This window comes from Panicum virgatum, chromosome 5N, assembly GCF_016808335.1.
Source record: "Panicum virgatum strain AP13 chromosome 5N, P.virgatum_v5, whole genome shotgun sequence".
Classification (NCBI taxonomy): domain Eukaryota; kingdom Viridiplantae; phylum Streptophyta; class Magnoliopsida; order Poales; family Poaceae; genus Panicum; species Panicum virgatum.
This window is the reverse complement of record NC_053149.1, coordinates 609870-625290: the sequence shown is the minus strand read 5'-3', so window position 1 is coordinate 625290 and position 15421 is coordinate 609870. Positions and strand designations below refer to the sequence as shown.

At 44.1% G+C, this 15421-nt stretch overlaps 2 protein-coding genes across 3 annotated transcripts; one reads left to right on the top strand and one right to left on the bottom strand.

Moving 5' to 3' along the window:
• Positions 1-7625: 7625 nt before the first annotated feature.
• Positions 7626-11044, top strand: LOC120675908 (dnaJ homolog subfamily B member 1-like). 2 transcript variants are annotated; one of them, XM_039957116.1, is made up of 4 exons: positions 7686-8085; positions 8704-9119; positions 10371-10843; positions 10887-11044. In XM_039957116.1, exons 1-3 carry the CDS (start codon positions 7921-7923, stop codon positions 10807-10809), a joined length of 1020 nt encoding a protein of 339 aa, XP_039813050.1. In that variant the 5' UTR covers positions 7686-7920; the 3' UTR covers positions 10810-10843; positions 10887-11044. The 2 variants fall into 2 exon arrangements, with proteins under 2 accessions (XP_039813049.1, XP_039813050.1); XM_039957115.1 differs by having other exon boundaries at positions 7626-8085; positions 10371-11044.
• Positions 11045-11254: 210 nt separating this feature from the next.
• Positions 11255-14723, bottom strand: LOC120675906 (triose phosphate/phosphate translocator, chloroplastic-like). The gene is made up of 12 exons (XM_039957114.1): positions 14221-14723; positions 13974-14042; positions 13790-13855; positions 13607-13685; positions 13283-13403; positions 13089-13184; positions 12723-12835; positions 12547-12624; positions 12338-12454; positions 11958-12057; positions 11748-11848; positions 11255-11635 (listed from the first exon to the last, which is right to left on the bottom strand). Exons 1-12 carry the CDS (start codon positions 14478-14480, stop codon positions 11621-11623), a joined length of 1215 nt encoding a protein of 404 aa, XP_039813048.1. The 5' UTR covers positions 14481-14723; the 3' UTR covers positions 11255-11620.
• Between the last annotated feature and the right edge of the window lie 698 nt (positions 14724-15421).

Here is a 15421-nt window from a genome sequence, read left to right as displayed (position 1 = left end):
GGGCCAACACGGTACATGGGCCAACAGCCCAAAAGATGGTGTTGCAACAACTTGACAGATTCTAGATGTTCACTTATTTCGACGATTTCCGTCGACTCCGAATGAATTTGGGCCTCAAACCAGATCCATTGGAAGCTCCTTGAAATTATCTTTCCATCCATATAAAGATCATCCCAAACGGACTCCGTATGCGGCCTGGGCATTGATTTTGGTGCGGGCTGCTCCTGTACTCCGAAGCAGACTCGAACTCGACTTGGATTGGGCCTCCAACTCGGCTTGGCTGCCCTTGCTGGTCCACTATGCCTCCAAACTCCTCCCCAACGTCCTCTTCATCATCTCCATGGTTTCTAACAATAATTAAATCATTAGGTAGTAATTTATTCTCAAATTCAGATGACAAATTTATTTGGAACGAGCTCAGCTTATAATCAATTGTCGTATCCGAAGGTGTCGTGCTCTCATCATCCTCCCCTTCTTGAAAGAAAAGCCGTCCTCGGTGCCGATTGTACTCGAAACTGATCCTGTAGGCTCCTTGATCCGAATCCACATGAGCTTTGTCAATACTATCCTGCAAAAGATTAGTACTAACAAAAGGCAGCATAGGAATAGATGGCGTATGAATATCAATAGTGTCGGATCCACTTAGTTGATTACAATCTTGAACAACAAAAGAATAATTCAGATTTGCACAAATGTAAACCCGACGTATCAAATATTGTCATTTATTGTTATATTTGCCAATAACATGATATGTATGCCTAGACAACCATGGCCAATCAGCACACATAAAAAGTTTCTCCTTTAAATTACTTAGATTACACAAAACATCAAATTCAATATAGCCCAAGGTATGTAAAGAAGACATCAATTTCATCTCATCTGTATCACTAGCAACATGAATCACATTTGTAAATTCAGCAAAAACGTGTGGTTCAGTGCTCTCATGTTCATGACCAGGTAAGTCATCTTTATCACAGGGAATATGAATCAAATCATGTTGTGACAAAGGTAAATCAAGAGTTGGTCCCACTAATAGTTTCTCTGTCATAGCATGATTGGTGGAAGAATTTAGCACATCAAAAGAAGCCTCGCCATCCATGAGTGCAGCACCATGAGCATTACCTTTGCTCTCAATTTCAGCGGGAGTAATAGGTGCATTGTGAAGTGATGGCTCTGAATTTTCACATGAGGATGTGAGCTCCTCATTTTTGTCCATGTCATCCTTGTCCTCTTACTTTTGTTCAGAATCCTGCAAAAGGTTAGGTGGTGCAAGAGATACAACAATGGACTGATCCTCTAAGTTATGCACATCATCATATGAATTTAAAGAAGGAGGTGTATTAACAAAGGTTTCTCGCATAAGAAGTTTCATATCATTCCAAGTTTGAGGTTTATCTGAAGAATCTAAAGAATCCCACCAAACTAAAGCTGAGTGTCGTAAAACACTGGATGCATTTTTTACCTTCCTCCTTGGACACATAAAGCGAGTAGCAAATATGTTATCTATGGAAATTTCCCACTCCATGTACTCACCAGCACCAATGCCATCATAAGTTGGTGGATATAAAGAACCTGTCATTGTTAGAAGATAGCAAAAGATAACACAAAAGTATTATCCCTATCAACTAGCAACTACTAGGTAGTGGTGAAAGTGGAAAGTAATATATCAAGCGGCTTACCACCGTCTTGCAAGTGTTCTTACCAAAGCCAACAGGAGGCACAATCAGTTGTCAAGCTTGGGTGTAACAGTTGCAAGGTGAACCTGTGCTGACAGAAGTATGTATGTGGAGTTTAGGGTAGGCACAATATGGTAGCAAGGAATATCAATAATTCAATTCAGAATTGCAAGACTGAAAAGTAGTCCCAAACTAGTCTATGTCGCTGGCCTAAACTCGTCCTGGACCTAGTTCAAGAAAGCAACCATACAACTCACCACAAGACCACAGAATGATGCAATCACTTCTATTTTTTTTCTTCTTTTGGTTTCTCCGTTCTTTTTTTTGGTGCGGCTCATTTTTTTTGCACCTTTGCCTTTTTCTTTTCTCTCTTTTTTTTTAATCTGAACTGCTGCAAAAAAACAAGTGCTATAACAAACACCAATTCTGTTCAGAACACTACGACCTCAGTATAACATATGTATTTTTAAATTCGTTGCTCCTATTGATCTGAAAATTTTACAGATTAAACTAGACAAAAATCTTGATCTAACCCAACTAGAATCAAGTCGAGGTCTACAACTCTAGATATAAAAATAACAAAATCGCTGTTCAGATTGTGATATGACACTAGCACAAGACACGTTTTAAACAAGCAACACAATGACACAACGTGGGACTAAAATTCAGAAAAGCAAACTGAACCGAAAAATTGTGGGGCACAAACGGATTATAGGATAGCGGAAACAAAATTTTTTAGGGGTTTTTGTGGACTATGGGTGATGAACAAAACCGAATCTAAAGGAGGGGGGAACACGATAATACCTCACAAACAACCTGGAATCCTGATACCACTTGATGTGGACTAGGCCCGATCTTCCGAGAGGTAGAGGTAAATTCGATCGGTGGAGTGTGTGACATCGGCAATTCGGCTTCTAATCAGCACGATTCGAAGTCAAGCAACCGTTACACCACTGCTCCGTTGGTTATCAACCAAGCACAACTTGATTGACCTCGCCGAGAAGGCTTTTCCTGCAAGCGAATCGAAGAACACAAGCAAGAAGATGTAAACACACAATCTGATATTGCAAATATGAATGGAGCAAATCAAAGAGGGGCTCGAGAACTCGATTCTAAAGGACTAATCGGCATAGTGGAGGAGATCAAGAACGGGGGGCTCTGGATCACTGTAAAATGACTTGTCGCCACAGTTACAACGAATCAATCTCTGTTTCTCGAAGGAAAACACAAGAACTAAACAAAACCCTAGTCTAAAAGACGGTGGCTACTGAGTTTATATCCTAAGGGACGTCCTATGATTTCTGGTGGAGGCCAAGGGGGCGTCCACCACTTGGGCCAACACGGTACACGGGCCAACAGCCCAAAAGACGGTGTTGCAACAACTTGATAGATTCTGGACATTCACTTGTTTCGACGATTCCTATAGACTCCGAATGAATTTGGGCCTCAAACCAGTTCCATTGGAAGCTCCTTGAAATTATCTTTCTATCCATATAAAGTTCATCCCAAATGGACTCCGTATGCGGCCTGGGTGTTGATTTTGGTGCGGGCTGCTCTTGGACTCCGAAGCAGACTCGAACTCGACTTGGATTGGGCCTCCAACTCGGCTTGGCTGCCCTTGCTGGTCCACCATGCCTCCAAACTCCTCCCCAACGTTCTCTTCATCATCTCCATGGTTTCTAACAATAATTAAATTATTAGGTAGTAATTTATTCTCAAATCCAGATGACAAATTTATTTGGAACGAGCTCACCTTATAATCAATTGTCGTATCCGAAAGTGTCGTGCTCTCATCAGTATCCTGACTCAAAGTGCACCCTTTTGAGCTTTAAAGATATCCGTTCGAACGGTTTCCATATAGAAACTGAGATTGAGCAAGGCACTGAATATCTGCTCATCACTAAATTCGACGGATACCGAAAGCAAATAGTGGAAAAACTCCCTTCATCGCCATCGTGTCTGTACTATATGTACATAAAACCCGATGAAGGATATGTTGCGATGAAAACCATATTCCGAAATGCTGAATCGTTTCGAATATGGCATGACCGATTGGGTCATCCTGGGTTGACCATGATGAGAAGAATCATCAACAATTCTGATGGCCATGATGTCAATGGTTTCCCTAATCCTGAAGATTTTATTTGCACTGCATGTGCAAAAGGGAAACTAATCACTAGACCATCCCTCCTGAAGATTAGGGATGAGTCGCCTGTGTTCCTGCAAAGGATACAAGGTGACATTTGTGGACCTATCCAGCCCCTATCGGGACCTTTTAGGTATTTCATGGTACTGATTGATGCATCTACCAGATGGTGCCATGTGGACCTGTTGTCCACTAGAAACCATGCTTTTTCAAAGCTTATTGCCCAAATAATCAGGCTAAGGGCGGGTTTTCCCAATAACCGCATTCAGTCCATTCGGATGGATAATGCTGGTGAGTTCAGGTCAAAAGCCTTTGATGATTATTGTTTAGCCATGGGCATTAAGGTGGATCATTCGGTACCACATGTCCACACACAAAATGGTCTAGCTGAATCCTTGATCAAGAGGATCAAGTGGATTGCACGGCTGTTGTTGCAGAATTGTAAGCTGCCAACCAGTTGTTAGGGCCATGCTGTGTTGCATGCTGCAGCACTAATTCAACTCAGGCCAACTGCATACCATGAAACATCCCCCTTACAGTTGGTGCGTGGGAAAGAACCAAGTATTTCCCATTTGCGTATATTTGGCAGCGCAGTGTACGTGCCAATACCACCACCTCAGCGTACATCAATGGGACCCCACCGGAAGTTGGGGATCTATGTGGGTTATGAGACTCCGTCCATAATCAAATATTTAGAGCCTATGACTGGAGATCTTCATACGGCTCGGTACGCTGATTGTGTCTTTGACGAAGACCATTTCCCACCATTAGGGGGAGAAAGGCATCCAGAAGAATGCCGGGAAATTGAATGGAATGCAACGGGGATGCAATCCTTAGATCCACGCACCAGTGAGTCTGAATTGGAAGTTCAGAGAATCATACATTTGCAAAATCTTGCAAATGAGCTGCCAGATGCCTTCACTAATCACAAAAAGGTGACAAGGTCACATATACCTGCAGTAAATGCGCCGGAGAGAGTTCAGGTACCCATGAAGGCTACCAACTCTATAGTCTCTGCCCCTAATCCTAGGAAGAGGGGGAGACCTCCGGGCGCTCAGGACAAGGTCCCGTGGAGACGTCCGCAGAGACGAGTACCTGAGCCACTTGCATCACCTAAGGAATCAGTTGAAGAAGCTCAACCTGAAGTTGAGAACGCCCCTGAAGCGGCGGCTCGACCGGGAGTCGAGTTGGTCCCTGAAGGACCCCATCCTGAAGATGGAAACCACCATGCGTCACGCGCTCAATATCGCATTGGTGGATCGGAATGCCCCAGCTCAATCGTTATGGGAAATCACGATGAGCGGGAGGATGATCATGATGAGATCACCACTAATTATGTGGAATCAAGAGAGTCATTTAATAGAAAGACCACTGTTGTCGACATAAATTTCGCCTAAAAAATTGCTGACTCAATGGATCCGGATCCAGAAACAAAGTCCATAATAGAGTGCCGGAAGCGCTCTGATTGGGACAAATGGAAGGCAGCAATTGAGGCAGAATTGCGCTCGCTTTGCCAAAGAGAGGTTTTTGGACCTGCAGTCCGAATACCTCCAAAAGTCATCCCTGTAGGATGCAAATGGGTCTTCCTCCGGAAAAGGAATGAACATGGTGTGGTGGTAAGATACAAAGCGAGGCTGGTGGCACAAGGGTTCACGCAGAGACCCGGCATCGATTATGACGAGACTTACTCTCCTGTTATGAGTGGCATAACATTCCGATATCTCATATCTATGGCAGCCAACTTGAATTTAAAAAAGCAGTTGATGGATGTGGTGACCGCATATTTGTATGGGTCACTTGATTCGGAAATTTATATGAGAGTCCCTGAAGGACTAAAGATCCCTGGACCGAATCAAAACCGCAACATGTATCGCGTACGCCTGCAGCGGTCGTTGTATGGGTTGAAACAATCTGGAAGGATGTGGTTCAACCGTTTGAGTAACTTTCTCCTAAAGAGAGGTTACACAAACAATGATGATTGTCCTTGTGTGTTCATAAAGAAATCCGCTGATGGATTTTGCATCATCTCAGTTTATGTCGATGATTTGAATATCATTGGAACCACAAGGAACATTGAGGAAGCATCGGCTTACCTCAAGATGGAGTTTGAGATGAAAGACTTGGGTAAAACCAAGTTCTGTTTGGGCCTGCAGCTCGAACACCTCCCTGAAGGAGTGTTTGTACACCAGTCCACCTATACAAAGAGGGTACTTGAAAAGTTTAATATGAACAAATGCCACCCTCTGAAAACTCCTATGGTCATTCGATCCTTGGAAGCGGATAAAGATCCATTTTGACCCAAGGAGGAGGATGAGGAGGTTTTGGGACCCGAAGTCCCATACCTAAGTGCCATCGGTGCACTAATGTACCTTGCAAATTGCACAAGGCCAGACATTGCATTCGCAGTGAACTTGTTGGCAAGATATAGTGCCGCCCCCACCAGAAGACATTGGGTTGGCGTGAAAACCATCCTCAGGTACCTACAAGGTACTCAAGACCTTGGATTATGGTATTCAAAAATGGAGGTTTCCACTATGGTGGGTTATGTTGATGCTGGCTATATGTCAGACCTGCATAATGCCAGATCACAGACTGGTTTTATGTTTCTCTGTGGTGGTGCAGCCATCTCCTGGCGGTCTGCAAAGCAGACCCTGGTTGCCACATCAACCAACCACTCAGAGATAATTGCCCTGTATGAGGCCGCACGTGCGTGTGTTTGGCTCCGTCGAATGATTAACCACATCCAGAAGTCATGTGGTATGAATTCTGTTGACACCCCCACCATTATCTACGAAGATAATGCGGCTTGTGTTGCACAGATGCACATGGGCTATGTTAAGAGCAATCTCACAAAGCATATTGCTCCTCAATTTTTCTATCCCCATGAGCTCCAAAAGAGCGGGGAGATAAAGGTCCTGCAAGTTAAGTCATGTGACAATCTGGCAGACCTGTTCACAAAGTCTCTGCCTGCTGCTAGTTTCCGTAAGTGTGTTCGTGGAATTGGCATGAGACGACTTAGAGAGTTGCAGGGTTCAGAGGGAGACCAACCCTGAAACCACAGCCCACAATCATGATCCCGAAGATCACGGGTCGGTCCCAAAGAACCGACACAGCATCAACTGTTGTACTCTTTTTTCTTTGATGAGTTTTTTCCCACTGGATTTTCTCATGCAAGGTTTTTAACGAGGCAATAGGTGCAACATAAGCGGGACATGTGATGTACTCTTTTTTCCTACCCTTTTTTCCCACTGGGTTTTTGGGGGGAGTTTTTAACAAGGCATACACATGACATTCAATTGGCCAAGGAGGAGTGTTATGAATCAAAGTCTAAGCTATAGTATATGAACAAAAGAAACTTTGATGGTGGCCAATTAAATGAGGCTTGTTGAAGAAGTCAACGAAGCTTGTTGAAGAAGAAGTCAACAAAGCTTGTTGAAGAAGAAATCAACGAGTTCACACTGTATACATGGGTCTCCTCTCCTATAAATAGGAGGTCCCTTTCATCAATTGAGGGTGGTTAAAAAGTGAAAGCAATGCAAACTCCATTCCCTCTCCACTTTGTGTCCTTGTGCCTCTAGGTGATTGTGTGTGTGCAAAAGCTGATTTCTAACAGAAGCTACTTTTGTTTTGGTTCAAGAGTACATGGCAATATCAATATTTTGGGCCGTGTCTATCTAGCAAGGAACACGAAGATAAGTGGGCCGGCCGTGTGTATCTACACTGGAAAACAGAGAGGCACGATCGGCATGGGCCAGGCCCTATAGGTGCGAGCAAAATAAGTGGGCTGTTCTCCCAGCCCGCCCAATCCAATCCAATCCAATCCAATCCAATCCAAGTGCTTGGCTTGCTTCTGGAAGCTTCCACTCCCCCACTCCGTATTCTTCCTGATATTCTCCTCCTCGGCAGGCGCCAGCCACCGCCTTCCTCTCCGTCTCCGTCCGTCGCAAGCCTTCAGCGTCACTGGGTGGGGCAGCGCACGAAAGGCCGGTCAAGATTCGAGAGGCCGGCCCAGCCAAGCGTAGGGCCTCCGACTCCTCCTCGTCCGCGCGCGCCGCCCGCCGACGCAGGGAGGCGCCGCCGCCCCCGCCGCCCAGGGAGATGGGCGTCGACTACTACAAGGTCCTCGGCGTCGACCGCGGCGCCGGAGACGACGACCTCAAGAAGGCGTACCGGAAGCTCGCCATGCGTTGGCACCCCGACAAGAACTCCACCAACAAGAAGGAGGCGGAGGCAAAGTTCAAGCAGATCTCTGAGGCATACGAGGTTGCCTGCCTATCTCTCCTTCTCTTTCCAATAAATATAAATATTACTGTTTGATTCGCCTATGGTGATCCGATCCCTTGTCCCTGTGATTTATGCATGCTGACCAACAAAATCCTTGTCAACTATATTTATTTATCGCCCGGTAATTTGTTGTTCGTCCTTATGCATCTGTGCATTCTACAATATCTGTTTATCTGGTCCATCTTAAGGTAAGGTCGGTCAGCCCCCTTGTCCTGAGTGCTTGCTATAATCTGGCGGAAGTTTAAGCTTTTACCTGTCATCCGGAATACAACCAATTCACAACTTCCTGTTTACAATAGCATTATTTCACGGTCTACATTCTGAGAGAGTTAGCCTTTCCCAAATAAGGTGCTGATGGGAAGCAAAACAATATCAGCTAGGAAGTAAAAACAATTGATGCATGCATGTTCTAAAGGGACTTCCCCTGGCCCATATTTTACCTTATCAATTTGAGGGTTTGATTACCCTCGCAATCTAATTATACATTCCACTCTGTGCTTTGCATTTTCTGGTGGTACAGTTGGAAAACACTAAATGTTTTCCCCCGCATCCAGTTCTTGCATCTATTGAACAATGCTATGTCTCACCCCCTCTCAGGTACTTAGCGATCCCCAGAAGCGCACAATCTATGATCAGCTAGGGGAAGAAGGGCTCAAGGGGCAGCCACCCCCAGGAGCAGGAGGTCCTGGAGCATCTCCATTTTTTCCTGGCGGGGCTCATCCCACCTCTTTCCATTTTAATCCGAGGAGCGCAGATGATATATTTAAAGAGTTCTTTGGATTCTCCGGCATGGGTGGCATGGGCGGCATGAGAGGGGAACCAGTATTCCAGAGGTCAATGTTTGGCAATGAATACTTTCCTTCACGCTATGGCGGTGAGGGTTCCACCAGTATGCAGCAGCCTGTACACAAGGCAGCTCCCATTGAGAATAGGCTTCCAGTCAGTCTCGCAGATCTGTACAAGGGTGTGACAAAAAAGATGAAAATCTCAAGAGAGACTATGGATGCTTATGGGTAAGCTTCATCCATCATTTAAAAAGTTAATCAACTACACACTTTGCCAATAAGAATTGGGCTATGTGCATTGTGTAAGATAATTCTATTATAGTGGACTAGACTTCACCTGTTTATGCCCTATGCCCAAACGCTGCTGCTGCAGTGAGATGAGGTTTGCTATTGATCTACTTCATATATCATGTTAACTTGATGTAGACAGAATCGTTAACATGCTAGCTTCAATGGATGCAACTAGATTTGTCATGAAAATTAACATAACATTTAATCATGTTTATTTGAAATGTCACATTTGCATACAAATTGCCCATCAAAGTGTCACCCGCTACACCTTGTCTTTGTCATAAATGTTGTATGTTTTGAACTGGACGGGAGTAGAATTAAGGGGTTGCAGCACATCCACAACATCCATCGTTATGATGAAGACTACATTAACCCTTCCTTTGTATCAATCATCTTATTCCTTGTCAAGCATAACTGATTACTTGGTGTATCACTTACTCTCTTGATCAATCCTCAGGGTTTGTGAATTGAGCTGAATATGCTTCATTATTTTCTTTGGATTTAGTTGATATATATACTAACAAACTCGACCCTGTATAACATTGAAGTGGCAGTGCATAAGATAGAATAAACATTTCCATAACTTGTAAATAGAGCCAGCAAAGGTCTCTGGAGATTTGAATACTACCTTCCATACTGGGCTTGAGTCGCCCAAAATGACTGCTACTCATTTAATTATACTGATAGGCAAGGAATGTAGTTTTTTCTGTTTCTGCAATAGTTAATGCTAAACTGTGAAAGCAGTCGTATTGCACTTCACATGTTATACTAAATGGATTGCCACCATCGACCTATCCTGTTCTCTTTCTAGCATTGCTGACATTTTACTAAATGAATTGCCATTCCATCTTTATGTTTTGTTATACCTTACTTTTATGTTTTGTTATACCTTACTTTTCATGTTCCCTTCGCAATGCCTCCTAATCCGATCATTGCCGGTACAAGTATCCTGCGTAGAAGATTCTACTGCTAGTAGTTGTTAAAAATAAAGCACACGGCTTTCCATTAAAAATAAAACACATAGCCTTCCCTACTTATGCTTTGCATGGTCTATAGTCTATTTTCCCAGAACAAATTTGCAATTGCTAAACATCGTTTATGCATCATTAATTCACTTTAGTTAAAGATAAAAAAAAATGTCATTATTGACTTGATTTAATCTAATCTTACTTTTGTCAATGTAAACAGGAGAGTCTCACATGTGGAGGAAATTCTGACAATAGATGTAAAGCCTGGTTGGAAGAAGGGAACAAAGATAACATTTCCTGAGAAGGGAAATGAAGCTCCAAATATGAAACCTGCTGATATTGTTTTCATCATTGATGAGAAGCCCCACGACATTTTCACTCGGGATGGGAATGATCTTGTCATGACCGAGAAAATATCTCTGGTTGAAGCACTGACGGGCTATACCGCACGTGTCACTACCCTTGATGGACGGAGCCTGTCACTGCCCATTAACTCAATAATCCATCCCAACTACGAAGAGGTAATCCCTGGAGAGGGCATGCCGATACCTAAGGACCCCACTAAGAAGGGAAATCTGCGGATTAAATTCAACATCAAGTTCCCTTCCAGGCTGACTTCAGATCAAAAGACCGGGATCAAGAGGCTATTGGGTTCTTAGGCCTGCTCAAATGTCATTTTATGATTTGAGTTATTGTGAATATTGCCAGTAACTGGCTAGCTAGGTTGCTATTAGTCTGTGGAAGCAAAATACAAGTAAAAAAGAAGTGGAGAGTCATTCTATAACATAACTGTTAACGGGATGGTCATTATGTGTTGGTTTTTATCCCGATATTGAAGATTTTCCATGGGTAGTTGTTTGAGTTATTGATTGAATGAGCATTTGAGTTAGAGTACCGAAGAGAGTAAGATGCCGATTTTGCACTGCTCCTTGCTTTTGTTGGGGAAACTACTCGTGGGACTATTTTAGACTCGTTGATGACCAAATCATGTGCAGATTTGCATTGGAGGCATGGTAGATGTATGTTGTAAAGGTAGTAAGCATCCGAGCGAAACTTGTAGAAGTAATGAAGGATCTGCGTTTGACAAGTGCGAAACCCGTGGTGTACCTGGGACCAATCTTATCTTATTTAAGAACCCAAATCTGCATCCCTGATAGTTCCACAAACAGAATTTACAGTCTTACAGAGTTACCACATAGTACAAACCAAAAAGCCTTTCAAGTATGAGCGTTTATTTTCTACACATTCATGCACACGCAACGATTATCTGTTCTGATGGTATGAAGAGCAATATACTTGCCATCTGCAATGTGCTGCTGTTCAACACCAGTTTGGGAACAAACAATTGACCAAATGACTCAAGGTGGGGGGGAAAAAAAACAAGGCAGAGAAGGAAGTCATGATTGTCGACGATGTTGTCTCAGGAAGCACAACTCAGCCACCCGACACATATTCACAGTAGTCACCTCATCATGCGCTCTTTTTCTGGATTTAAGAAAACAGAAAGATGACACCACGAGTTAGCAACGATGTGCACACATGTTTCCACTGATATTCAGGTTTAGGAGACCTAGTGATAACTGCCATAAAAACTCACCCTTTTCTCCTCTTCAATCCTAGCCTTGATGTAAGAGTACATGGCCACACCAGCTATGGCAATGCAAGTTCCAATTCCAGTTTGTGTCGTAATTCTGTTGCCTGCTCAGTGTAGCATTTAGCAAGTGTTAGATAGCACGTTATACATAACGGGACAGCAGGAAAAACATACATGAACTGTTCATTTCATGTAAAAGAACTGCTCACTTACCAAAAACAATGATTGAAAAACCAATGACAAACACACGTTTCAACACGTTGCCAACAGCGTGTGTCAGAGGAGCCACTCGCTCCAAAGTATTTGTAGCAAGCTGTTATGCCATGAACCCATGATCAGATTGCTTATGTTATAACGCATGAAAGCCAGCTCATCATAAACGTGTACATGTCTATTTGGCAACATCATATCAAGTAATGGCAAATACTAGATCAGTAAGTGCTGATAGTATCGCTAAGGAAAGAAAATAATTGTACGGCACCATTCTACTGTAACATTATGACTTTCTATGATGAGCCAGCTCATAAACTAATTAAAGATTATTCACATGAAAAGTGCTTCTAAGATTTGCATGATATGGAAGAACTGGTTACCTGGTTGTACAGATGGTAGAACAGTCCAACCAAGAAAAGGTCAGTAACAAACTTTTGCAGACCTACTTTTGCAATAGCGTCGCTAAATCCGTGCTGCATCAGTTGAGGTCCTTCAAACTGAACAATTACAGAAATATATGAACAACACCATTAGGTCTAATATAAATGAATCTCTTTTACTACTTTGTGTGGAATTTGTTGACACTTACAATCAGTGCAGGTGGAATGCAAACAAGGAGCGAAATTATCGAGATGTAAGCATACACGTTGGTGCTATCCATGTCAGTCTGCAACGACAAAGATGGTTAGTACAATAGTTAGGACAAAAGTGCAAAATAAAGCAAATCATAGCAAGCTAAGAGATTAAAACAAAAGAAGCACAAACCATAGCTTTCTTGGAATAAATACTCCTGTAAGTGAATGAGATGTTAGAGATCATGGCATTGATGAAGCCAGTCCAGTTGAATGAGAGCTCAGTGAGGGATGCCATCGAAACACCTGTTGATCTTCATGTGGTTAGAAAGGTTGAACAAGAAAGAAATGTCTAATTCAATTGTAGCCAAGTGTTGAAACACAAAGGAAACTAAAAGTTGAATTGCAGTTGGAGGAAACAAAAAAGGAATGGGGGAAAGAATAATGCATCATGACATCAAATCAAGGTTTCGTTATTATGCCATCATCTAGCATTTTACCTTGCCATAGATAACAACTTAGCTAGCATATAGTATCAGAGGACTGAGTTGAGAATTACCAATGACAACAGGGGCAAGGGACAACCACAGAGACAAGGGAACCTGCTGTCCAAGGACAAACTGAGTAGCCGCTGCGTTGAAGAAGGGCTCCAGAGCTGTATTGTGATTACGGAACATAAGAAGATGAGTATATAGAGCAGGAAAAGGGCAAGAAGAATCCACAATGAAATATGAATGGGAGGAAAAGAAGCACCTTTGATAGTGTGGGCAAATGAGACTGCAACAGCAGCGAAGGAGACGTTGCTAGTGACATGACCAAGAGCATGGCACAGCGCCACTGGAAAGAGCAGCTTCAGGAGATTGGAATTGATAGGCTACAAAACAAGATGATTTCGTGTTGGATGCATCGTTGATTTCCATAAAAGATACACGGCCTGCCTCAGGTAGTAACAAATACATCCATCCATTTATTAACAAGTCAAACTTAGGATTGTACGTAGTAGTAAGTACTAGCTAGTAGTCCCTAGAAGTGGGGGAAAAGAAAACCATGGTGGGTTAGGTTGTATGCAGAAATTACCGCACGCTTGGGGAGACCGACAGACCAGCTGATGAGGCAGTATACGACACCAACTACCAGATGGATGAGCGACACAAAGCTGCAAGAAGCAGTAGAGGTTTGAGTGATAATAAGGTGTAAGTAAGAAAGAGGACTGAATGATGTTGGTTGGTTCTGAGTTCAAAGGTAGCGTAGTTGGCTTACTATGGGTAGGGGAAGTAGTTGTAGATCTTCTTGTTGAGGATGTTGAATATGACGTTGAGGAAGTACCTGCAGAAGAAGTTGCGCAAGCACGCACGCAGCCATGTTGAGTAGCTGAGGTCTGAATAAAGAAGAGAAGATGCAATGCAATGCAGACGCCAACGCCATGCGAGCGTATGAAACGTACCACATGAAGAAGAAGAAGCCGGTGACCAGGGCAGGGTACTTGTCGAGGAAACCCGCGGGCTTGGCCTCCCTAGAAGTGGAGCAAGTGGAGTAATATAATGGAGTAACAAACTAAACAAACAAATGATGTGATCAACTGATCATCTTATAGAACGAAAAACTGATCATCTTATAGAAGCTGAAGCTTCACTCGTCATTCTAGAAGTAAAGTAATGGAATTGAAGAAGCGTTGGCAGATATATACTGACCCTGAGGCTGCGGCTGCGGCGGGCGGGCACAGGGCGTGCCTCCTGGCGGGCTGCGGCGGGAGCAGGGCAGCGGGAAGGAGCGCCGGGCGGAGCTGGCGGCCCCAGACGAGCTGGCCGGCATCGGGCAGGACGGCGCACTTGAGAGGCGGGAGGTGCGCCGGGGTTGCGAGCCCAGAGGGTGGTGGCGCGGCGCGGCGGCGGAGGCTGAGGAGGCCGGCGACACCGGCGGCGCCGCCGGAGAGCGCGCCGAGCGCCGACATGGCTGGGGGAGGCTTCGCTTACCTGGGAAACTGAGCTGGAGCGTGCAGTGGGGAGGCGGGCGGGCGGGCGCTGGGATTTGGAGGATAAGAAGAGGGGAGGGGAGGGATTTGGGTGGCGGAGGCGCGCGCGGGGCGGATGGATCATGGATGGACGCTAGAGCTGGAGGATAGACCAACCAGCGGCGGGGCGGCGAGGGGAGGCGACGGCCACACCCACACCACCCCCACCCCAACAGCTAGGATGAGCCCCCACGAACAGAGGATATTTTCGTTTCTTTGGACCGACCGAACCAGCAGCCAAGAGCAGCTGGTCCAGCTAGCCGAGGCAGCATGTACCTGCAGCTGCTCCAAACAATTCAAATGATCGCTACTGCAGCAATTCAAATGGCAACAAATGAATATGCTAGTTAAAAAATTCTATTCAAACTCTTAGGACGTTTGGCATCAACAAACTCATTCGAATGGTCTCCTTGTAAAATGGCATCATCATATAACCCTCACGCTTGCAATTGGTAACTAGAATCCACCCACCAACTAGTACTTGTCTCCACATCAACAGTAAGTAGTAGGTAGTGTAATTTAGAAAACATGCACTACAACGCAAAATATGCTAACCTGGCGTGGATGCGGGGAAAGAACAATCTCAATGGAAGTGTCATAAACATTAAATTTATTGATTGTTCACACATAAAATTGGCACAGTTTAGGTTTGCTGGACAATCTGGGCAAAATTGGATAGACCTATCATGAAAACTGGTGAGGCTGGTCTGGAAAAATTGTCAAATTGCTAATTTGACTGCACCATTACATAGATCTTGTCGAGACGATCGAAATGCATATATGGAACGTCCAATTTGAAATCCAGATGAGTAAGTTATACATTTAGGAAGACTTACACCTAAGTCTGCCCAGTCAGACATGTCCAGAGGCGGTCAGACCGG